Below are 14,162 nucleotides of genomic sequence, written 5' to 3'. Positions count from 1 at the left end.
ATATATATATATATATAATTATTATATATATTCATTATGTTGTAACAAGGTGGTTGTGCATGCCCTGTAATTAAAAGCAGGCCAGCTAGGACTGAAAAATAATAATAAGGCCTACATATTTTCATAAACAATGGCCAAGTATCGGTATTGGCAGTTGGCCTTTTGTTCATGCATGAGCAACAACCTCATCATAACTTTATTCAAAAACTGCAGTACGGACCATCCCTATTGACAAATTACCAAATGGCAAACAAACAGGCCTCAAGAAACAATGACCTCCTAGTAATTCAAAATTACCAAAACAGATCAGTTCTACTGGCCTGGGAGGAGCCCGTGAAGGCATCACGGCTCAGTAGTCAGTGCACAGACGGGAATGCAGCCGCGCAGGTTTAAGAGCGGTTTAAGGCGAGCTTTCTGCTTGAAATGTAATTGTTTTTAACACGTGTTTAGAATACCACATCTGCCCCTCCCTCGCCTGTTCTTTGCCCCACATCACAAGACAACCGATACTCTTCTTTAGAGGCGTAAACCCCTGGAACGTCACTGTCGGAGCAGGAGAAGAAGAAACTGTGAGTGCGCTGTTTTACCTGCCAGCGACAGACTGAGAAGGAGCAACGGTTGTCTCATGTCTTCAGTCAGGACGCTCTGCAGAAAGATGGAGCTGTTTAATATACAAACTAGTTTTTTATGAGGATTTAAAACAGTTTTATTATAAACCAAATTTCTCCGATAAAGGCTGGACACATTATTACTGTGCTATAACATATGCTATTCTAATCAGATTATAGCCTTCCTGACAAAAACAAACATATAGCCTAACATTCTCTCCTGAGCAGTGATAAGAGTAATAAACTGTATGAAACTTACCAAAGTATTTTCTCTCTGCTTTCATGTTTATGCTGAAAAAAAAGATCCGTGTCGGTTTGTGCTCGCCAACAAATGAGGCTACTTCCGGTTTCTCCACTGTTACCTGTCAAAGACGCACCTGTTGTCTTAAAGAGCCCGCAGCCTGCGATAGCTCTGCACTGCTGGAAAGTGCTGAAATAGCCTGCAGCTCTCAGTACAATTTTGAGGTACATTTCAGAGGAAAGTGTTGCACCTTTTATGCCACTATATCTATTTTAGAGCTGTATTTACTAGTAACTTTTCAGACGTTTCAATTTAACATAAAGAAAAACATCCAATGAACTTTACAAAACAAAGATTAAACTGGTATTTAAGCAATCGGTATACTGTGTATAGGTTGGTTACTTGAGTGGTTTAGGCGTGGCTCTGCTCCCGAACCTAAGTTAACAAATTAACTTCATTTTATATAGTGTTGGTGCATTTTTATCAATACAGCGTCATGTCTGCAATAAAATCTGTAAAGTAAATTACAACATAATTAAGTACCTCATTTGAGTACAGTACTTGAGTACAGTATTAATAAATGTGTCTTGATTCTTTCCAATACTGCACCTACACAATGATAACACCACAGTAAGTATCAAGGAGCAAATGCTATAAACAAAAGCATAAGATATCTTTATGCTGCTCATACTACACAGAGCTTCAGAAACTATAAATGTGGTGGATTTAAATTTGAAATATTAATGAAATTCAAATGGATGTGACACAATGTCACACTGATAGCAGGTATGCACAGACCAGATCACTTTTCAGAGAATATCATTTTACTCACCATGGTAATTTTCCTTTAGACTTGTAATAATTGAATGTCATTTTCATTTGCTCTGGTTACAGTGTTAGTATCTAATGAAGTGGTTAATTAAATCATTACACTTGTTTTCTTAATTGACTCACATGTGCAATGCCATGGATTAATTTAAGGCAAAACCACACATTTGTTGTGCAAATGGAAACAGAAGCACGCTCAAGAAGAAGAGGCTAAAGTGGAAGCAAAGTATTGATATTTTCAGCTGGTGTATTAGTGCCACCCACTGGTTAATTCCAGCTAACCACACTCCTTTGCAGTCAAAGAACTCAGTGGGAGCCACAGCTGTGATTCCCATGATTATTCATAAACCCTCTGCAAATACAAATGGATTTATAATCAGTTTTAAATCACTCGTTACATCTGTGCCCCAGGATGCGTTTCATGAAGTGAGAAACTGCTGAGCTAACCCCTGAATAAGTGATGTCATTATGTTTCACTGCTCTAGTAGGGTAAAAGAGGAGTGTAGCTGACAAAACAATCTCATCTCAAAGTCTATTTAGCGGCTCTTCTGGAGCTTTCAACCTTATTACAGGATCTTGTTCGGCCAGAGGATTCTTTTCTGAGAAAAGCTTACAACCAGCTGAGATTCAAACCCTTTTTGTTAGAAAGGCCAAGATTTGAACTTTAATGTGACTCCCTATTGTCTATGAAGCAGACTTTGTATTTCATGTCTTTTTCTCCAATTTCACTGACACCCAATATTCCCAGTGGAACAAAGTTAAAATCATTGGCATTTTCCCTTTACGTGTTTAAAGGTGTTTATCAGTTGCCTGCCAGAGACAATTGTTGAAAAAGTAATAAGAATAGAGTAATTCATGTATTAACTTTGTTTTACATTCCAAAGCCAGGGAAATGTATTATGTCTGCAGGGCAAATAGCGTGCGTGCTGGATAAGAAGCCTGCAGTACAAAGCCCATTTTATAATGAGTTTCAACATTGTCACTAGCTTCCTTTCAAATGAATACCACTGCATTTTATCTCTGTTTACAAACAGTGCAACAACAGTGGTGTGAAAATCCAAATTGAAACACGTATTGTTGTGGAAGCATGTGTGTGGACACAGGTCAGAGAAGGCGGAGGCGGAGCAGGTTGTTGGTTTTACAATGGAAAGTTAACTTTACTGTATAGGAAGTGAGTGAGTCTGGGCGGGGAGGAAACTGCCTACGTGACTCACTAACTGGACCTGACAGGCAGAGAACAAGCAGAGCAGAAAGGGGAAGAAAGTCCTGAAACAGTTAGCTTTACTCGTTTGATGTTTTGCAGCAACAGCTCTAGATCTAGGAACTGGCATCACTAAATAGATTATTGCTCACAATTCAATGGCAGCTGCTTTGAAGATATTCTTTTGTTTTGGGCCATAAGTCTACCTGCCCATTGAACTGCTGTACCTTAACCTCTGAGAAAGGGAAGTGGAGGAGCTCTGGCTCGACTGCGTTGTTTGTCTTAATTTTTGAGAGGTAGGTGAATCCCACTCTGTGGCCTTTTGATGTGAATGACTTCAAGGTAAATAGAAAAGGGAATTCCAGGTTATACTTAATGCATGCCGGTTGGGTTGTGTTCCTGCACGGCTATCACTGCTTCCTCTCTGTGTGTTTTATTGTAGCAGTTGTGCTTGAGGGGATTCAATTTAGTTTTGGCAGTAGACCCGTCCCTATTTAGTTCCAAGTTGTGCTTTTATTGGAGTCTGCAATGCCAATACTGTTGTTCTTTGGATATTTCACAAATAAATTAAGGAAGAAAGAATACCCTTAACATTTGGAATACATGTTTCTAATAGAGGGACATGCTGCTTTAATTGTTTTTTGCTCTCATTTTAATTTCAAATTTTCTCTGGTGGTGGTGTTGTTATTCTTGCTGTAGCGGCACCCCTGCTGCACAAGTGCAGAGGAAATGGCGGACCGTTGCTGAGGTCATGGACAAATTCCTCTCTCTGTGTTCTCTGTCTGTATCAGTAGGTGTTATGGATCTACAGTATTTCCTGAGCTGGAAAGTTGCCCTGCTGCTTCTCCACTTGAGTAAGGCTTTTTGTTGTAACTTCACCATCCTACTGATTTCTGTTTAAAAACCTGTTTCAAACTAGAGGAAGAAAAACTGAATACCTTCGGCATTGCATACTGACACAAATGCAAAATAACTCTTGTAATCTGCCTTTTTCATGAATACCACACTTGCATTATTTACATCTCCTTCATCCTTTGTCTATCAAGTTAAGACGTGTGATTAATACTCCATGTGGTGAATGCACAGAGGCGTGCCAGGTCCACTGCTGTTTTGACACAGATTTCAAGATATTGATGTGGTTTGGTGAATATCACATTACGCATGGCTGTCATACGCTATAAATAAATCACTTGACATTGTCTGAAAGAAAGCAGCCATACATATTCATGTACTTGCTGAGGACGGGGATGAAGTGTCATGCCATTGTTTGTTTTATTAGCTTACCTTTCTGCCCAAACAATACAAATTCTCCAAAAGCCTAAAGGTCAAAACTGATGAACATGAAACACTGTGGATCATACTGGTGTGATCTGAATAGCAATACAAACTGTATGGAGGCATGTGAGCACCATTTAACAGCAGTAACAAATGGTCTGATCTCTTTCCTCAGTGCCATGTGGGCTCCAGTGTATGTCAGTGCACATCCTCAATCCGGAGCCTGTGCATGTGATGCCAGACTCCAGTCTGGTTCTGAAAGCTCGGATCGAGCAGGGACCACTGGAAGAGGTCTCTTCGGTAACCTGGGAGTGGGAGCCCGAAACTGGAATCTCCCACGAGAGAGTGACACTGGCCATGTGCCCTGGCAGAAGCCTCAAGTGTGCTGGTATGAGGCCAAATGTTCATGTGAACGTGGAGCAACAGGAGACAACACTTCAGATTAATGGATACAGCGACGTGGGCGGCGCCGTGTACACTGTGACTGTGACGGATCACAAAGGTGCCAAGACCACGGCACAATGCATCGTCAGGACATATGGTACAGTATGATACGCAGCATGTGAGGGAATTCATTGTGAAGTATTAAGGTCATGTTATAGATATTGCTGAAACAATCGGCCGATTTGCTGATAAGACAATTGACCAAAAACTAATCAACACTTTTATTAATCCATTAATGGTTTTAAAGAGTACCTTGATATTTCTTTTAATTAATGCATTGAGTCACTTTATTACGCTATCAACGGAAGCATGTCCCATTCTGTAATGGAAGAACAGGAGTGTTTTTTTCCCCAACAATTCTGTCTAGAAGAAATCCGTAACCAATCTGTGATATATACTGTATAACACGCCCCTGAATTGGGAGGCATTGTGGAAGGGGCACATCCAGGCTAAAATGGAATGTGATGTTGCTCTTCAAGTAGTCGCACATTGCCAGATCTGGCTTGTTTGCATTTCTTTAAACCAGTCACAATCATCCTGGGCTACGGCTTAGGTGCCCTTCGAAAAACAGATAGCAAAGACAGCGCTGAGCAGGACTACTCTTCATCAATTGAAACTGATCAACATTTGAAGTTTCCAGTAAAACCTTCTGCACGTTTTTTTTTAAGTTTGTTGATGAAACCATTTCACCTCAAGGTCCACTTAGTAGTTTTCAATCATATTATATCATCTTTATTAATAGATAATTCTTAAGCATTCTTTATCTATGTTGGTTGAAAAGTTGAATATCAAGGGAACAACACTGGAAACAACATTCCCTGTTGAATTCCTTTGTCTTTTTTGACCGTTTTGCAGACAAATTGGATCGGCCTTTGTCCTTATTTTCTGATACTTTTTAGACTGAACAATTGCTTAATTGCAAAAAATAAGCAGAAAGAGGAATGAATAATGAAAATAATCTTTAATTACAGTCCTATTTATAGGTTATTGTTCCCTCAATAGGCAAGAAAAAGGTTAAAAGTTTTGAAAAGCTTACAGAGGTAGTTCATGTAGACATGTGGTCTTAAAAAAAACCTCTGGGTATGAGTGATAGTGTTTATGCCAACAATTACCTACGTTTTAATGAATGTGTTTTAATTCCACACCAGCAGGCATTGTTTCTTTCTGATTGTGGATGGCTCATTTAATCATGAAACACTTGAAATTAAATTTGCCCGTGGGCTTTGCTTGCTGGGCCTTCCTTTTGTTTCTGTGCTTCTAGATTATTCCGGTCTTGTCTCAGCTTTATAGTTTTCTGTCAAAGCTTCTATGCTTTTACTCTTATGTGTCTGCTAACGGTATCAATTCATCAGCTCCACTCTTGTCTACATCTGCTCTCTCAGCTTTCAGGGCTTTCCATCATTCCACACTCCGACATTACGCCTGACTCTCCAGTCTCATTATTGTCTCTGAAACTGAGCCAGTTTCTCCTGACTGCATTAAATGTCTCTCATGATTCTTTGTCTTGGAAGTCCTTGGACAGCCATGTGCCATTATTCTTATTACTTAACAGAGGGATGCCCACGGAGTTTTTACCTCCATCCTTGTCCCCTCTTTTCATCCTTATCCACTCCTTCTCTCATCTGTCTCTGCAGAGGCAGTGCACCACGTTTCAGTCAGCATCAACGTGTCCCACTCCTCGCTGATTTGTGGCGAGGCCTGGGGGACAGACCCCCACTTCAACTGGCTCCATGAGAGAGTCGCCATCACGGACACTGTGGGAAGAGTCTCCAAAGACGGAACGACATTGTTTGTGACCAAGACTCCTATCTGTGGCCACTTCACCTGCATGGTCAGCAACAAGCTGGGTCACAGTTCGGCCACCTACACTGCAGGTACCAGTTGACAACATATCGTTTCTCTGTTCTTCTATAAGAAACCATTCTTAGAAATGCACAGCTAGAGTACAGTTTGTAATAGCAAAGTTGATTTATTCACCTTACTTAAAGCTGCAGTAATCAATATTTTTATTAGCAATTATTGACAATGAAAACAAATAATAAATATAATAGGAAAGGGCTTTTTCTCAGCTCTACGAAGCATATTTCAGCTCCTTGTTTTCGTTTTACAGCCCACAACATTACTGATTTGTTCTGTACACAACCTGTCAAACACCATATGACAGACCCACAAAGGCAGCAGCTTGCTGGTGAACATAGCGATGTGTTTAGCAGCTGAAGAGAAAGATATTTCCCTCAGGAGTTAGTGGAGAATGATAATGTCGCTCCATGTCTGCTGGATGTGTAAATAGGACACAGTTTGCCATATCAACTTTTTAAATGTGATAATAACTCAATGTTGCGTACAGGTTTTTGAAAACGCTCCCAAATGCAATTGTGAAGTAGTTACTTTACTTGAGTATTTCTTTTTTATGCTACACTGACTCCACTAATTCCCAGAATAAAATCAAGATTGTTGCTCTACTACAATAACGTGACAGCTTATAAAATAGATGCAAATCACATATTGTCATGGATTAAACTAACTAGCTGTATGTGAAGTTGGAGAATTTACTACATTTTGCCCCAGTTACAAAATGAAAAATAGTGCATACACCTTAATATACCAGTAATAAGGCCCTGCAGTAATATAATAAATATAACAATCTAACCCTAATGGGATGTTCTCCAATGATGCCTAATTACTACTTATGTAAAAATATTTAAATTTTACTGATAATACTTCTGTATTTTTACTAAACTTTAAATATTTGAATGCAAGACTTTGACTTTTAAAGTTTTTCACACTGCTGTATTACTACTTTTACTTACATTAAAAAATACCTGAATACTAGGGGTTGGAATCTTCCCTGGCCTCACGATTCAGTTGGATTACGATCATCCTGTTAATGATTCAAATCAATTCAATATCCCGATGCATCCCGATGCGTCACCTCCTCAGTATATTGCTAAACATGATTTTGATTGACAAGTTCAAGCAGTCAGATGTATATGAACTCCCCTTTTTAAAATCAAAAAGTAACATCTTCAGGCAATAATCAATAACGGTCTGTCACTGAATCCATGCAGAATCATCTAGGTCTGCATCGCGACGCATTGATGCAATGATTCATTTTCAACACCCCTACTAAATACTTATCTCACCATAGAATTCGTCAATGCTTATTAGTCTAAGCTAGTTGATTGGATAAGTAGGCAGCTGTGCCTATTTAACTTCAGCTCACTGTGTTGTGGATGGATATTCACAAATCAGACTTCTTTGTACCATGCCTTGTGTCTATCTTGAGCCGTGTCCTGATTGCACTTTGTTCGTGTGTATTGTATTACCGGTGGTGTTTCAGTGATAAAGGATTTTCCACAGTGTAATCAATAAATCACAACCGTCACTACTGCTGCTACCACTGTTGCTAAACAGGCGAGACAAATGCAATTCTTCGTATCTGCCAAGAGGCGTGATGATCCAAAGACAGGATAGGATTCCTCCCGTTAGCTGTTGCTGTTCCAGTCAGTGTCGGGACAGTACAGACTTGTTACAAGGGACCTTTGTGGGGAGCCGTGTCAGATGATGTTGCCCCCTCCCCCTTATCTGGTGTCTTTTTTGTCCTGGCTGACAGCACCTTGTGAGACCGAGGGCAGAGGGACAACAGCGGCTGTAGTGTGTTCCCTCCTCCTGCTGCTGTTTGGAGGAATGCTGGCATACCTGCTGTGGAGGTACAGTGATGCACACAGACACTAGCGGCCACATACACAAATCAAATTTCAGGCTGAGATAATAAAGCCATACACTGATAGGAAAATGAGACACTAGTAGGAACTGTTGTAAAGGGCAAAGAAAAATGAAGGGTACAAGATGAAAACATAAAAAATGTTGCACAGTTAGCAATCGCATCCTAATGGACACACATGAGGCATGACAGTCCAGGCTGTCTTCTGACAAAACCATTGTCCTGTTCTCTTGAGCCAGTGTCCAGTTTGTCACTGCTGTTTGATATAAATTGGACCCTTTATTTCTTTTCAGGCGACACAGATATAGTAACAGAGGAAAGAGGCTGCACGAACATTTGGATGACACCATCTAAACGGAAAAAAATAGGCCAAGATACACTTCTGTTACTCAGAGAGGAGAACAGGGAATTGACTGGACTTGTGAGGCTGGAACTTCCTGTCCTGTGAGCAGTATGACCTTACACTGCATTGGAACAATGTGCCGAGTGAACTGCTTGCTGGCAAATGAAAAATATCTAAAAATGGACATTCAGCTTGAAGTACCAGCAATGTCTTTACACTGCCTTCTGCAGGGCTGCACCTGCCACTGTGTATTTAATAAAGTAATTGTCTTGTATCAGCTGTGCATTGCATTGAAATGTACCGTCAAATGTAACCTTCGCAATAAAATCCCTTCAAAGAATGTGACAACACTGAGAGCAGATATTTTGGTTTGAAAATTCTTTTGACAGGGTTTAACTTTTTCATGAGGTTAGGATGAAGTTATCCTTTTCTCATCTACTATTACAGTAGATGTTGGATTAGTTTATTATTTATTAGTTTATCCATGAAACAATCTTTCAAAAAAGGTTAAAGACAAGCACTGGCTTATGAAACTGTGAAAACAGTATTGGACAACAAATTTAATGATAGGAATTAAAAATTGGAACAAGATATAAGCAAGCAATAGAGCATATTGTAAAAAGGAATTTAGTACAGTAACAAGGCAAATGGAACTGGCAAATTAGTCACATTATCCCTCATGCCAGGAAGAAGCAAAGTATCAGGGGTGAAAGACATCAAGTCCCCAAACAGTCCTAAAATGTAGAAAGTAGAACACAGTAATTCATCTCGTAAACATACACAAGCACACAAGAGTAAAGATTAAAAACAGAGTCTGTATTTGTTTTCCATCTCTTGGGATGCCAGTGAATATAACCAACTATGTATCACTCAGTAATAGACAAAAAAGGCACATCAAAGTATACAAAACACCTGCAAGAATGGAAATATAGAACTGAAATTTTTTTATTTATTGGAGAACATTTCTTGGTGTTTGGGTCATTTTCTTTCCAGCACTATAATGATACTTTTGTTGGGTGTGCATGTAATAGAAATCAATGTAAAATCCTTTACATTGATCAGTTGCTGCCTATTTAGTCCTAAAATGCATCTTGATTTGTTCTGGTTTCGGTTTAACATGTTCCCAGTGTGGATGCAACTTCAGTGATTTACTGTGTCTCCTAGGATCCCTGTTCATTTTTTGTTAAAGTGTTCTTGGTGTTTATCCAGAAACGGCAGGTTGTGTGTGAAAGATAACACTCTGAATACATAATCATTTACACTGGCAGTGGTAACTTTCACAGTACACTCATCCCATTACATTAAAAATGAACTCTCTAACCTTATGTTACGTGTTATGGGTGCGCTGTGTGGATCTACATTGGACACATGGAGGAAACGGGACCAGAGGTGAAATGCAGGACAAGTTATATCGGGTGTAGGAGGAAAAAGCAATTGAACATCTGCCATGAAAGTTTAGGTGTGCCTCTGAGAGCCTGAACCAAAGATCGTTTCTGCCTACTATGACGGTAATTTCAAATATGTATATCTGCAAAAAGTACAAAAGTACAGAAGTCTTCAATGTTGCCAGACCTTAAAACTGATACAAGAATAGTAGCTACAGCTTAAAAATCTCTGGAGCTATATCCCAAGGTGAAAAAGACAATGATGAAATATTATGGAAATGAAATGAAAACTGTAGAGTGATAGGGTGGAATACAGATCACGCACTCCTGAAGACAGACAGTTTGAGTTTATATGCACCTTCTAAATGAACCTATATTTGAAAGAAATGTTAGTTTCATGTGAGTCTGTAAAGTCGCAAATGTGGGCAATACATGATTTATTAAACAAAGTGTGCAGAATATCCCTCTAAAGAGTACTTGTGACAGTTTAAGCGTAAAAGAAGAGCAGAACATGCCTCAACTAGATTTTTGCCAAGATCCCCCGTTGCAAGCCCATTAGCACTGCTTCCATTGTATTGTTAGTCTACCCTGTGCCCCCTTGCGTTAACATGCCTCCCATCAGACTACAGAGGAGATGGAGGTGCAGGAGAGGCACATCCATCATGCAGAGCTGAACCTGCAAGCCGCTGAGCTTCCACTAAAGCTGGCCCGAGCTGGACGTACAAAAGCTCTATTGTTCCATTGTCCTAAAACTACTAAAAACACATCACTGAGTCACAAAATTACACTGGGTCACATGTTGCAGTTCATTTGGAGTCAGTCCATTATCTACCACTCTGCTGTCATAGAGCACCAAATCTGTGGCTGAAAATCGCTAACAACCAGGGTTAATTATGTATTCATTACCCATTGTTTTTTTGTTTTTTTAAGATTTGTAGATGGGTAGATGGATAGATGGGTAGATGGAGGGAGAATGACACGCAGCATAGGGCCGCAGGTCGGAACCAAACCCGCAGCCACCACGTTGAGGGCTGAACCCCTGCACCCAGGTGCCCTTCATGACCCTTTTTTAAGATTTTTTGTTTTCAGAAAGAACAAATGGGGCTGACTGCAACAAATAGTGTAGAAAGTATCTAAAGGCTGTTTATTTTTTTGGGTTTCATAGAATTTATTGAGAAAAATGACAGAAATGTCTACAATTGAACTGCGTTCTTCACAAAGGTTTTGTCAGTAGTTTCCCAAAGTAGCTTAATTAATTTTACTCCACTTGGAGTATAGAAGCCAAGACCAGCTGTCTGCAGAGAAAAGGTTAAAATTATCAAGCAGGATTTGTTTTGCAGCTCTGCTACGCTGTAGGCCTAACAGTGAAGCTAAAACATGCTCAAAACAGAAATACTAACATGCTGATGTTTAGCAAGTATTGTTTACCATGTTAGCTTAGTGTGTTAGCATGCTAACATTAAGGAAAACTAATCAAGTAGGCTGATGGGAATGTCATTAGTTTTGCATGTGTTTTGTCACAATCCAGTGTCAAACAAACTGAGGTTTTGACCTGATGATGGGGTAAGATAATAAAGTCTGGGGATCGCCAAACCTAAAAAGATTCATCCTATCTTCACCATGACTGTTTGTAAAAAATTTGAGGCAATCCATATAACAGTTTAGTCAGGATGAAAGAGATGGACACAATAATAATAACAACAATAATAATAATAATGTCATAATAGTCAATTGTCTTGATTTAGAGACTGGAGTGGGTACTTTGATTTTACACCCTTTCTCCTTGAAAATTATCTGTAAATAATCAAATTCATTATATCTACACATTGCCAGACCCTGAGGACTGAAAAAAAAAACGAAAATGGCTGAGAAGGACTAACTGTTAGAATGGTCTGTCATAATTCACACAGTCCATGAAATAGAAAGAACTGTCTGCTGATCCCTGACAGCTCAATAATATCTTATCACCATCTCTGTTCTCAGTCACGTGCACACACACACACACACATACACACACACACACACACGCACACACACACACACACACACACAATAGCTGATTCATAGATTCAGCTTCTTGTTTGTTGGAGACATTGTTCTCCGGAGCTGTAAAGACCAGTGCACTGATTCATACCACATCCATGAGAAACATCAGCTGCCAGTCTTCCCTCTGTTGGACCCCAATTATTCAATCTCTCTGTGCATTCCAGCCATTTTACCCTTATCACTGCTGCATTTCCTTGACAGAACTATACGTATTCATGTTGTTAGAGATGGGAGCAGTTAGGGGCTAACAAAAGGAGAATGGGTGGTCTGGTGTGATAAGAGAAAAATGTGACCCAGCCATGGTAATTTCGTGATCTAAGCAGGTTTTGAGCTTCTTAGCTCTTTAAACCATACTTTGACATTTGGGGAAATGTGCTTGTTTGTTTTCTTGCCCTGAGTTAGATGAGAAGATCAATACCACTCTCATGACAGTAAATATGAAGCTACCGGAGAGTTTGCTTAGCTTAGCATAAAGGCTGGAAACAGGGGTTATCGGGTAACCTGACTCTGCAAATAACCCCCTGTAAAACTGCAACCTTTACATTTTTATGGTATTTTTACACTTTAGTTTTTTTGAACAAGCTTAAAAACACAAGATTTTTTGTGCTTGTGAGCTTTAGAGGGGCTGGTAGGTAAGTATATTTTGTTAGTTTTGGACGGAGCCAGGCTAGCCATTTCATCCTGTTTGGAGTCTTGTGCTAAAATAATATAAGCTAAGCTAACCAGCTGCAAGTGTTGCCAGATTTGAGTAGTAGGTCATTTTTAATTTCCGTTAGGGGGATGGATTTTTTTTTTTTGTCCATCCAGCCATTCATCCGCTCATCAGAGCTCAAACATTACAATAATTAAAACAAATCTGTTCTACTTTTTTTTTATAATGTCACATTAAACATTAAAAGTCTTGTACTCTCAGAGCTATGACTTATTAATAATTTGAACCGGACAAAAAAGGGATTAACCTAGTAATAAACTCAAACTATTCCATGATTGGTCTTCATTTAGGCTCAAATCTTCTCAGATCCAGGTTAATTCATCACATTCCAAAAACCTTTAAAAGAGCCAAATATTCACTCAGACAGTGAATCACAAACTATGCTTACATACACAAAGATTGTGGTATCATTAATTCAATATTCAATGCTGACTGGGCCCAGTGGATGCCAAGTCCTGTGCTAGGATGGACTTCTCTGTGTCTTTTCCAGGTTGGCATCTGGTATAATTCCCTGTGCTACCAAGTCATTTGTCATCTATGGGGCAGAGAAGATAGGTGTGTAGCCTGTAAGTGAGACAAGTTGTCCCCCCCCCATCCCCTTCCCCGTGTTATCGTCCACCCTCCTGGCAGCGGCAATGGTGGAGGTTAGAGGTAAAATAAAAACGTCACACACACAAGATATAGCACTGAAATAAAGATGTCAACATCCTGTGATGTTTGGGAATCGGGCCATCAAGCCCAATCTTTTCCAAAAGTCTCCATCTACGTGTCCAAACATCTGTCTGTCCTTCTGGGCCCTTTCCAATTCAGCACTGATTGTGACTTCACCTCCCAAAACACAGACCCACCCTTAACATCCTATAGTACATATTAACCGTGCCCTGACAGAGGACACAGCACCTCATCCCTTCCCCACCAGACCAGGCTTTCTCTTGGTGAAGTGCTCCCACTCCTGGGGAGAGGTGAAACTGCAGGCGGTTGCTGATAATCCAGGCCAATGATGGGTTTTAGAAGACAGACAGACAGACAGACAGACAGACAGACAGACAGACAGATAAACCCCATATTCATTCAATTATCCTCCGTTTGAAGTTAGCAATAACAGCACCGGATCACAGGTCAGCTTTGGAAGTTGCCCACAAAAATTTGAGACAAGTACTATGCACAATGCTACTAGAATGAACTGTTAAACAAAATGAGGTTAGAAACAGTCATTCATCTGAGTCTGCTGATATTATACCGTAAATAATATTTGTGATTGTATTGTGATGTGATGAGGCCTGTGAGCTCTTGTGTGACTAACTCATCTGGTTGTATAATAATTGTAAATTGTTCTCAGGTCTTTGTTTCTTGTA

General features: G+C 39.8%; 2 protein-coding genes across 7 annotated transcripts in view; one reads left to right on the top strand and one right to left on the bottom strand.

The window, feature by feature from the left end:
- Positions 1 to 987, bottom strand: part of si:dkeyp-97a10.3 (uncharacterized) — a 10,294-nt gene extending 9,307 nt beyond the window's left edge. For both annotated transcript variants that reach the window (XM_032517417.1, XM_032517418.1), the window contains exons 1-2: positions 868 to 987; positions 588 to 645 (exon numbers count right to left, since the gene is read on the bottom strand). In XM_032517417.1, coding sequence (XP_032373308.1) covers positions 588 to 627 — 40 coding nt within the window. In that variant the 5' untranslated portion in view covers positions 628 to 645; positions 868 to 987. The remainder of the gene's footprint in view (positions 1 to 587; positions 646 to 867) is intronic.
- Positions 988 to 2,825: 1,838 nt separating this feature from the next.
- On the top strand, positions 2,826 to 9,009 carry si:dkeyp-97a10.2 (uncharacterized). Of its 5 annotated transcripts, none has more exons than XM_032517479.1 (6): positions 2,826 to 3,220; positions 3,670 to 3,732; positions 4,329 to 4,694; positions 6,232 to 6,471; positions 8,211 to 8,307; positions 8,615 to 9,009. In XM_032517479.1, exons 2-6 carry the CDS (start codon positions 3,678 to 3,680, stop codon positions 8,673 to 8,675), a joined length of 819 nt encoding a protein of 272 aa, XP_032373370.1. In that variant the 5' UTR covers positions 2,826 to 3,220; positions 3,670 to 3,677; the 3' UTR covers positions 8,676 to 9,009. The 5 variants fall into 5 exon arrangements, with proteins under 5 accessions (XP_032373370.1, XP_032373371.1, XP_032373369.1 ...); XM_032517480.1 differs by having other exon boundaries at positions 2,828 to 3,174; positions 3,673 to 3,732; XM_032517478.1 differs by having other exon boundaries at positions 2,830 to 3,174.
- Positions 9,010 to 14,162: the final 5,153 nt, after the last annotated feature.

This window comes from Etheostoma spectabile, chromosome 6, assembly GCF_008692095.1.
Source record: "Etheostoma spectabile isolate EspeVRDwgs_2016 chromosome 6, UIUC_Espe_1.0, whole genome shotgun sequence".
NCBI lineage: Eukaryota > Metazoa > Chordata > Actinopteri > Perciformes > Percidae > Etheostoma > Etheostoma spectabile.
Note: the sequence above shows the minus strand (reverse complement) of the source record. Positions and strands in the feature narration are given on the sequence as shown.

What these genes read in the sequence shown, in the direction of transcription:
- si:dkeyp-97a10.2 (XM_032517477.1), top strand. Translation starts at nt 3,630, where the DNA reads ATGGACAAATTCCTCTCTCTGTGTTCTCTGTCTGTATCAGTAGGTGTT. An exon ending in CCTGCTGCTTCTCCACTTGA is followed by an intron (nt 3,733 to 4,328) that starts GTAAGGCTTTTT and finishes CTCTTTCCTCAG; the next exon opens with TGCCATGTGGGCTCCAGTGT. An exon ending in ATGCATCGTCAGGACATATG is followed by an intron (nt 4,695 to 6,231) that starts GTACAGTATGAT and finishes CTGTCTCTGCAG; the next exon opens with AGGCAGTGCACCACGTTTCA.